This window comes from Eleginops maclovinus, chromosome 7, assembly GCF_036324505.1.
Source record: "Eleginops maclovinus isolate JMC-PN-2008 ecotype Puerto Natales chromosome 7, JC_Emac_rtc_rv5, whole genome shotgun sequence".
In the NCBI taxonomy this organism is placed as follows: domain Eukaryota; kingdom Metazoa; phylum Chordata; class Actinopteri; order Perciformes; family Eleginopidae; genus Eleginops; species Eleginops maclovinus.
Window position 1 is genome coordinate 19,062,063 of NC_086355.1, and position 10,108 is coordinate 19,072,170.

General features: G+C 37.1%; 1 protein-coding gene across 1 annotated transcript; it reads left to right on the forward strand.

Moving 5' to 3' along the window:
- Positions 1 to 772: 772 nt before the first annotated feature.
- acmsd (aminocarboxymuconate semialdehyde decarboxylase) lies at positions 773 to 10,054 on the forward strand. The gene is made up of 10 exons (XM_063887015.1): positions 773 to 939; positions 4,670 to 4,714; positions 6,299 to 6,395; positions 6,480 to 6,529; positions 6,787 to 7,023; positions 7,193 to 7,286; positions 7,870 to 7,965; positions 8,076 to 8,248; positions 8,627 to 8,725; positions 8,888 to 10,054. The coding sequence occupies exons 1-10, from the start codon at positions 883 to 885 to the stop codon at positions 8,948 to 8,950; spliced, it is 1,011 nt and encodes a 336-aa protein (XP_063743085.1). The 5' UTR covers positions 773 to 882; the 3' UTR covers positions 8,951 to 10,054.
- The last annotated feature ends 54 nt before the right edge of the window (positions 10,055 to 10,108 follow it).

Genomic DNA, 10,108 nt, shown 5'->3' on the forward strand with positions numbered 1-10,108 from the left:
CTGCTTTTTTCCTGAAAAAGAGTCTCATGTGCGCAAAATCTAAATATGGTATTGAGATAAACTCAAATTTCAGCAAAACAGTTGAGCCACGTTTGAAGATCCCGGAGACAACTCCAGAAAATTCCAAATTTCAATTGCTGGCACACATGGGTTAATGGAACTAGAGATAAGTGGTTTAGTTTATTTACGTGCCAGTGGTTTTGCTCTCTAATCCGAGAATCAATTCATTGACCCATGGTAAATCCAATTATCAGCATGCAAATCAATTATGTTCTCACCTGCCTGCAAGCTGTCAGGATGCTCACAAATTACTGACCACCAGGTGGCATTAAAACAAAACAAAAATGTCCGTAAAATATCATTTAGATTTAAACTGATTTGCTCTACAGTCAATACAGCCTATGTAACCATAATGTAGGAACAACATCATCTTAACCCATTACTGGTTTCTATCATGGGAGGTACAGTCTTTTAACAGGCTGTGACCATATGTCAAATTTGTATAATAAACATTGAAATGACAGTATAATATGGAATTAATATTGGTCTTACATAGGTGTAATATTGGTCAAATAACAGAGTAATATGGGTGTAGAAACACTGTAACATTGGTAAAATATGTAACCAGTGTATTATTAAAATGTTTTGTTGAAGAATGTCCACAGATTTTGCTTCTATTTACAATGTAAAACAGCTTTCACTGACTACTGATTACTTTGTGATTGTTTTACAGACTAGCTAATAAATGACCTGGGTTTCCCAGCAGAAGCCATTCACCTGCCGTTCATTGGTTTCTGTCTGAGGGTGGGAAGCGAATTTGCTTGATTTGTGCTCAGTTACTGCAGGAAGTCTTTGGCAGCAGACCTCCAATTTTTCCAGAAGATGAAGGTTGATATTCATAGTCATATTTTACCAAAGGAGTGGCCGGATTTGAAGCAGGTAGGCACCGAGAGATCATGTAGTACACATTTGTATCAGTTCTGCAGTGGGCAGAGCTACAATTCAATGCAATTCAAAAGCAGAGTAAAATGTACAGACTTTGTTCTTCATTTGGAGTGTCAGCATGGAGTTTAACAGCTCACTCCATACATCTGTGTTCTCTATGGATGTTTAAACTTTAATCAATAGGTGGCGATTGGTCTTGCTCTTCCCTTTCCTATCTGTTATCTGTGACTGCTCTTATGTCTTTATTACTATGGAGGCCTCTGGCTTTGGCTAATGATTTCCCATGTTTAGTGCTGGACAGAAGATATAGTCTGCACACTGGTGCATTCACCACAACCCTTATTTATTTCTTCCTTTTCTTCATTTTTCCAACTTTCTTTCCTTACACCCGTATGACAATTTATAGTCATATATTAAGGGATGCCTATTTTGTACATGTTAATGTATTTGTTCATCCTGTGAACTAGCATATGCTACTTGAGATGTCAGGCTTTAAACATGTGCACGTTTTTTAATGTTTTTACACAAATCAATATTGTGAAATAATATATCCCTTACTCTGTATGAAATTAAAAAAGAAAGTCTTGTTTTAACAGACTCGTTAAAATTTTTGCTGCAAGTTTTGATTTATTGCACCACCAAGGCCCTCTCACTGTAATAACCATATCATATGATAAATGGGATAATATTGTTCCTATATTATCAAAACTCAGTGCACACGCAAAAGTTGTTAAGCCATTGTGTTCAGTTTGCTCTCTCTGTTATAAAAAAAACATTTCTATAGTCATTCACAGACAAAGACTTTTACAGTAAATCTAAATAGTGACATGGCTTATGTTAGGTGTCAATATAAACACCAAGGAGGTCTATCATATCAATAGACTGAAATATAATTGTTATAGGATTAGGAATTCTGCATTAAAAACTAAAGCATATGAAAATCCTTTCTATTTAACCACTATTTTACTTTGGGGTCACCGAAACCATCCTAAACAGAGATACTGATCATGTTCTTTAAGAGTGACATTTCCTTAGATCAAGCAGTCATCATAAATCTCTTTAAAGTCACAAATAATCAAGTTGATAATAGAATATTTTTGGACCATTAAAGAGGCCCTATTATGCTTTTTTTGTTCTTCCTTTTCCAATGGTCTGCAAAGACTAAAATCCCTGAAACGCCTCCTTTGGACTCCTTTGTTTACTTCTGGTACATATTGACGTAACACTCGCGCTGCCATTGGCTAGCACTCTAACACATTGTACGTGGGCTAAGGGGCGAACGTCTCTAAGCAGTTGACCAATCACAACAGAGCAGTCCCGCTTACCAATCAGAGCAGACTGGGCTCTGGTTTCTGGCAGAGGGAATGAAAATAGGTGCTGCAGCACAGGCAGCCTGAGAAAAACAGCTTTTTGAACATTAAAGCATAGAATCATGTCACAGTAGAGGCATGAAATAGAACCATGAAACTGAAAATTAGCATAACGGGCCCTTTCAAGACAGCATGGTTACAATGAACCAGTGGCGGCTGGTGGAGTTTTCTCCAGGGGGGGCTATAACTCCAAAATGTATATATAAAAAAAAGCATGCATACATGTACTAAGGTATCAAACGAGTGTATTTACATAAATGAAAACAACAAAAACAACATTATAGATAGATAGATAGAAGTGCAAAGAGAAACAAGTGCGATATATAGAGTATGTACAGTATATGCAGTTAAGAGTGATTATGTAAAGATAAGGGCAGTATAAAGAGGTGGGAATAATTGGCATAGTATAAACAGATGTAGCATGAACAAATATACAGATGTGCTATATTACTATACAGATGGCCAATATACATATATAATAAATATCAATCTATCTATCTCTCTATCTATCTCTAGATATATCTCTATATCTATATACTTAAATAATATATATCATATATAACATGGACAATACACATACTTTATGACAGAAGGCTGTGACGTCAGCCCCGCCGCCAAATCCAGCTGCATTCAGCTCGGGGCGCAGGAGAGGTGCGCCCCAACATCGTCCTATCTCTTGTATTGAAGAGGAGCTACTGCGCATGTACAACTTTTAACGAGAGTCTATGGGCAAAGATTCCTGCGCCCCAGGGCGGAAATACGTCACCAATCAGACAATGTCAACGAACGAAACAACTTTACTCATCATTAACTATGAAATATTTATCTTGCACATCTAAAAAAATATATACATGTATTTCGAAATATTTTAATTTTATTATTTCATTTTTTAATTTTTTTTTTATGTCTTATTCAAGGAAATGTGGTGAGAGGTGAGTGTTGGGGTGGCGCCCTAGCGCCCTCTATTGGCCAGCCGCCACTGAAAGGAACCCAAACAGCACATTAGCGTTAACTCATTATAAACGTCATTGTGAACTGGCATGCAGGAATTCCATTAAAAGTCACCCAAAAAGTACTTGGAGATGGATAAAAAGCCTTCCCGCATTTTTAACAGCCAAGGCTTTTGTCTGGCAGCAACAAAGTCCACAGTAGGCCTACTGCAGATCAGCACGGATATGAGATTCGGCTTTATGGCTGTTTTGCTCAAGTCGATCATTTGCAGCTTCATCTGTATTCAAGAGTCAACAGCCTCAGATGGCACTCACTGTGAGTTATCTGTGCCGTTGAAGAAGAGAGTCTGGATGAAGATTGAACTCTGCCAGATGGAATAACTCAATCATTGGAGGCTTTCCCACTGCAGGATCCACAGGGGACTCCAGACTATGTTTAACTTTTCATACTGACATTATATCTTCTATCCAATCTATCTGAAGACACAAGATTTGTAATCTAATGCATGGACTAATGTGCCCCAACATTTTGAGATTTTCTGTCTCCTTTAAGAATAAAGAGAGAAGAAAACACCTAAAATGAACATTTACGTGTTTAATTTACTACACATTTTGTGTCTTCATATTTGTGTCTGAGCCTTAGATATTGCTAATGTAATGTAATGTAATATTCAACATGTCACAATACATGTCTCTTTGGAGCAGTTTTTGTAAAGATTACATGTGCAGGAGTTCAATCTTCTTCCAGGTCTTCTGCAACAGTGCCTAAAACTCACAGCGAGTGCAATCTGAGGCTGTTGACTCTTTTGCATATTTGAACATAAAGCTGTTTTAATAAAGGTAATCACCTGGTGATGTTTCATAAGTATATTAGTGATTTTTTAAATTTCATTTTATTCATGTAGTGTCTGGCAAAATGTTTGGAATTTCAAATCAATAAATTAATTATTTCAATACATTTTTATTTTACAGGGCATCATTCTGTTACTCTCTGCCAGAAATCTCCAATTTAGTAGCATTTAAATACACTAAACTTTACAGTTTCCTTCCTTTCTAAATGACGATGGCTGGTACACAGGGGCTTTTGAATACATCATTCACAGATTAATTTATAGAAGAATTCCTTTCTACAAAACATGGCAAAAAAATAAACGTTATGATGGTTGTTGATATATACAAAGTGAGGGACAAACCCCCTTCACTAAAACCTTTGATATTCTATAGTGTAACAATATAAAACAAGAAACCGGGGTTTATTCCAACCTTGGGATTTCTGTACATTGGACAAATAGGTGTATTTGTATGCAGATTAGCACACATTGATATATTTCTTAGTTACATTTTTAAACCCTATTCAGCTGTAGTGTCTAATAGTGCATACTCCCTTTTTTCCCTGTGTTTCAGAGGTATGGATATGGTGGATTTGTGCAGCTTCACCATCACTGCAAGGTGAGTCAGTTTGTCTTTTGTTTGGCTGTACTGACAGGGTGCAGGATCCGTGATGCAATTGTACTGCATACAATGCCGGGGACACAGCAGGTGTCTCCCGGCTGCACCCCAGCCCCCCCACCCTGAGGACCTTTCAGCCCGCCTCTCTATGTGAGCAGCTGCACGAGTCAGCATGGTGCCACTGCATCACAACACAGCAGAACACCGTGCAGCCGGCAACTTTTACATGGGACATTGGTTGGGCATCAGCAAGTTGCACATAAGGACAGATAGTTGATTGTGTCGCAGTGATGCACTCAAACATAAGACGAGCATCTGTTTAAATCCTGGTGCCAATGTTAAAACAGGAGATAGGACTCCAGGTGACATTGTAGTTTTGACATTGTGACAGGTGGAGATGAGCCCAAGGTGTTTAATCACAGCCAAAAACAGGGAAGAAAACACGGTGCAGATGTTGTTTGTATACCTGCAGTTAAATATCTGAACACCTTTACAAAGACATATTGTCTGTTGTGACATTTTAATGCCAGGTGTAAATGAAAGATTGCATCTCATATGTACCATGAAACAGTAGGAATCAGCACTACATCGCCATCATGTGGTTGGATATAGATTTGTTATGATATCCAGATTTCACAAAATCTAAAGAGTTTGCAAATTGAATTTAATTGAGTGGAATAAGCAAAAACTATAAATCTGCAAGGGTGATTAGACTGTAATAGGGACAATATGTTAATCACAGTCATACAAATAGAACCAGGAGAGGATTGGGGCCACATGTGAATACATTTTTTGAGTTCTGATTTTATAGTAAAAAACTTAAAAACCAGAAAGAAATGTTGACTTCAAACATAGAATTCAAACTTTATTTTGTCAGACGTAAATCCTCCACTGACCCAAATACACCAAAGAACACCTTAAAAATAGAGCTATTGGACTTATTTTAAGAACACTTGGCCAATAGACAGAAAAGGCACAGAGAACATATACAAACAAAACAATCCTTAGAACTTAAGTACATGTTTTTACTTTTGTCCCTAATTGTCCTCTGTAACTAGGTGTATATGAACTGTGGTGAAAAGTAACTAACTAAATGTAGTCAAGTACTGTGTTTTAGTACAATATTAAGGCTCCTTTGAGTTGAGCATTTGCATTTTAAGCTACTTTAAACTTCTACTCCATTTGTACATTTTGGTTTATTTGACAACATTCGTTACTAGTCATATTGAAGCGTTTATATTATTTCATACAAGATATACATAAACTGAAGAATTGTATTGTATTATAATGGATTAAGATACCTTTTTTCTTCTTTATGTCATCTTTGTTTATTTTATTTTTTGTTCTTTATTTTTTATGTGTTCGTTTTACTTACTCGTTTGTTATTAATATTTTATGTTTTTGCAAACACTTTTGGCGTCCACTGTGAAAAATGATACTACAATGCGTTTTTGTATCAGAACTATAATATTAATGCTAACACTTGGGTATTTTTACTCAAGTAAAAATATGGATATTCTATGTATACTGTATACCAGGCTATTACTTCCCCTGGATATGTCTGCTGGTTATGTCGTGTTTCAGGGTGAAGCAGACATGATGAAGGATGGGAAGCTGTTCCGAGTGATTCAAGAGAACTGCTGGGATGCAGATGCACGCATAAGGGACATGGATCAACATGGTATATATTTTTGCAAAGACTTGAAATACTTGTCAACATTGATGTTTTTGATGACTTAATTGCTTCTGATTCTGACCCCTTCAGGTGTCACAGTACAAGCCCTTTCTACTGTCCCTGTGATGTTTAGTTACTGGGTAAGTGCACAAAAACAATGCAGCAACTGTTGTTTATGGCTGTTTATTTTAGTGAAATAGTGCTGTTTGATGTTCCCCAAATAGCTGTGAGCTGTAACTACGCAATGCTGTTCAAACAAGGAGCATCACATTCTAGGCTTTTATAGGAGTGTGCAAAGCTTCTTAACTCTTCTTCAGTCACAGAAGCATCAATGTGAACAATAGATGTCTCTCCAGCTTCCAAATATCTTATTTAAAGTCTTATTTTCCGATTACAGGCCAAACCTCATGACACACTGGATCTCTGCGTCCTTTTAAATGACGACTTGGCCGAGATAGTACGCAGCCACCCCACTAGGTTTGTGGGCCTGGGCACTCTTCCAATGCAAGCCCCTGACTTGGCTATTCTGGAGATGAGGCGTTGCGTGAAGGAGCTGGGCTTCCCTGGGGTGCAGATTGGCTCACATATCAACAACTGGGATCTCAATGCCACTGAACTCCATCCTTTCTATGCTGTGAGACATTGAACATGGCAGTACATGCTTGGATATAATGACATTCCTGTTGTTAGTTCCCCTATGTTTGGATGGGGTTAACTAATTTCCAACTAAAGTGCATGGATATCCTTTGTATTCAGAGGATCAAAAATAGAAATATTGATCTTGCGGTTTGTTTTCCTTGCAGGCAGCTGAGGAGCTGGGCTGCTCCTTATTTGTCCACCCGTGGGACATGCAGACAGATGGGAGGACGGCTAAGTATTGGCTACCCTGGCTGGTTGGTGAGGGAGAACAACTAAGAACGGGAGCTATTGAATATCTGCTGGTCTAGCCGACAGAAAATATAAACCAAAAGTTTTTAACAGACCAAATTGTTAGCAGCACTTTGATTGGTCAGCACCTGTCAAACATAAATAAAATAAAAACATTAAGAGTGCACACAGTCAAGGATTTTAAATAACAAAGGAAGTATAATTCCTGTGTAAAATACTAGATTTAACTCAACACTCAATAAACCTTAATAAAATATGTTATTTGAAAGGCTAATAAATCGAATCCAATTGTATTTTTTCCTCCTGAAATCCGATCCTGGGATTTTTGCCAGGGTCATACCAAAACGGATAAGCTACAAGACTCAAAGAAAATAATGGCAATAAAATAGTTTTTAACACATGGGAAAACACATTGATTTGGTTTTGACTGGAGATTATTGATTATCGATCGACACATTAATGCACTGACATTGTAGCCAACTGTGACCAATAATGCTCTTCTTTTTGCTTTTCCTTCTGCCACCATATATATTGTTTCATAATAACAACACATTTCAGTAAAGAACATTTTCTTTTCTTTTCCATCTCAAAGGCATGCCGTCAGAGACAACAATGGCTATTTGTTCGATGATATTCGGAGGCGTCTTTGAGAAATTTCCTAAACTGAAGGTCTGCTTTGCACATGGAGGTAGAGACCAGATGTTGCTGAATAAAGTACCTGTAGTGTCAACTTCAACATATTTTTCAAGCTCAGGTGTTGTTGTTTGAATTCTATTGCTTATGTTCATTTGTTTACAGGTGGCTCCTTCCCATTCACCATTGGCAGAATTGAACATGGCCACAAAGTCCGCCCGGATCTTTGTGCCGTTGACAATGAGATTAGTCCACGAAAGTACCTTGGTTCTTTCTACACCGACTCTCTAGTTCACGATCCAATCGCCTTGAAGCTCCTAATTGACGTTATTGGAAAAGTGAGCTTGTACTTGTCCTTCATTAAATGCACACAAACCCTATCTTAATGGTCATGATAGAGGGCTCATGCATTGAGAAGACCCTAAAGGAGTGTAACTAAGGGTTTGAGCACAGAGTGTGTGTGTGGGTAATTCTAAGTATTATTTATGTGAAACAAAATTAACCTTGGATACACAAACGGTATACACAGGCTCATTAAAGTAGTTGTTGCAACTCTTTTGATTTGTTGAATCAATTTGATGCCTTAGTTCTACTGTAGCTATAACATAACTAATCTACCTTCCTCTGACTGACAGAGATACTCTGGATGTTTATGTCTGCTTTTGTACAATTCTTAAGTAGTTTTCCAAGTTAACGTGCATGTATTACTCGTTCAGGATAAAGTGATGCTTGGAACAGATTATCCATTCCCACTGGGTGAGCTGCAGCCTGGAACACTGATTGATTCGATGGAGGAATTTGATGACAAACTAAAGGTGAGAATATGCTGTCATTGATTCACTCTATATTACATGGAACGGTAGAAAAGTCTTCTCAGCAGCACTGCAAAGTCAAAAAATGAATAATTCCAAAAAATATTATAAAAACTGCATATCTAATCAGGGTATTAAAATGGCTTGTACTCTTTTGATTTACAGGAAAAATTGCTTGCAGGAAATGCATTGGAATTTCTGGGCCTGAAAAGAGAGAAGTTTGATTGACATGAAAATCTGATATACTGCTACACTGCTATTCAAACATTCATATTTGCATGAATAAGATCATTATTTGGATTAGCTTGTATATCAGCTAGGCTATTAACAAGTTTGTTGTTGTTTGACATAATAAAGTAATTAAGAATTTTACTCTGTGTATGAATTGCATTAAATGTTTGACGTTATTTTAATGATCACTTTACCTGTTGCTTTATTCTTACATACCATCTTGTGCTTAACAAGTTAACAATGTCCCATTAGTTAGAGGAAACTTCCTGCCCCTGACGGACTGACCCTAAAGTACAGACCTAACGTTTCAGGGACCCTTTTGCAGTCAATCCCATTATAACTTTGTTTTTATTTTAATGGTGTTACAGAATGATTACAGGACAAGTGAAGATAGGTAGAGGGACACTATCACAAAAGACAAACATGGAGGACTAAGACTCCTGGAAATTACCCAACAGTTTTCTACTATTAATGTGATCTTCCTACACTCAAATTGCTAAAAGAAGCTTACTAATATTTGCTTATTTTCAAAGGAGTAAGGCAAACATTCCTTTTCTCTGGCTACTATAAACTCTGTGCCAAGAATACTTATTGTATCTTTATTTTTTGCCATTGCACCAGCACAAAAAGGTGTCCAACTGCAATTGTATTCCTTGATAAAAGGAAATTGGTTTTGCACCATCGAGTGCAAAATCAATCAGATTTCCACCTACTGACTCTGAAAGACTCATCAGTGCTGCCACAGATTGTTTTGTGTTGGAGTAGATCTGTTTGTACTTTTACAAACCTACCTGTATGCTTTAGTTATATCTTCAAAAAATGTGTTTAATTGATTGTGTTGTTGTCAATGTTGAAGATAAGTTAACTAGCTGATAAGCAAACTAGCTGCTAAGCTAACGGAATAGGTCATTCTTAGCATAGGCTGTTGCAAATGCTGCTTGCTTTAATGGTTACGGCAAATGTATGTTACTTGCTTTATTTAAGTTACAAAGCATAACTGGATTATACTACACTCTATTTTTGCATTATGTTGGACATGTATTATTTCAATTGTAACAATTGCTAACAATTTCAAGCCTCAATAAACGACGTCCAACTCAACTACAGTCTGAGTCTTAGTTAGCCATCTGTTAAGCTATGCAGTGTGAGAATAAA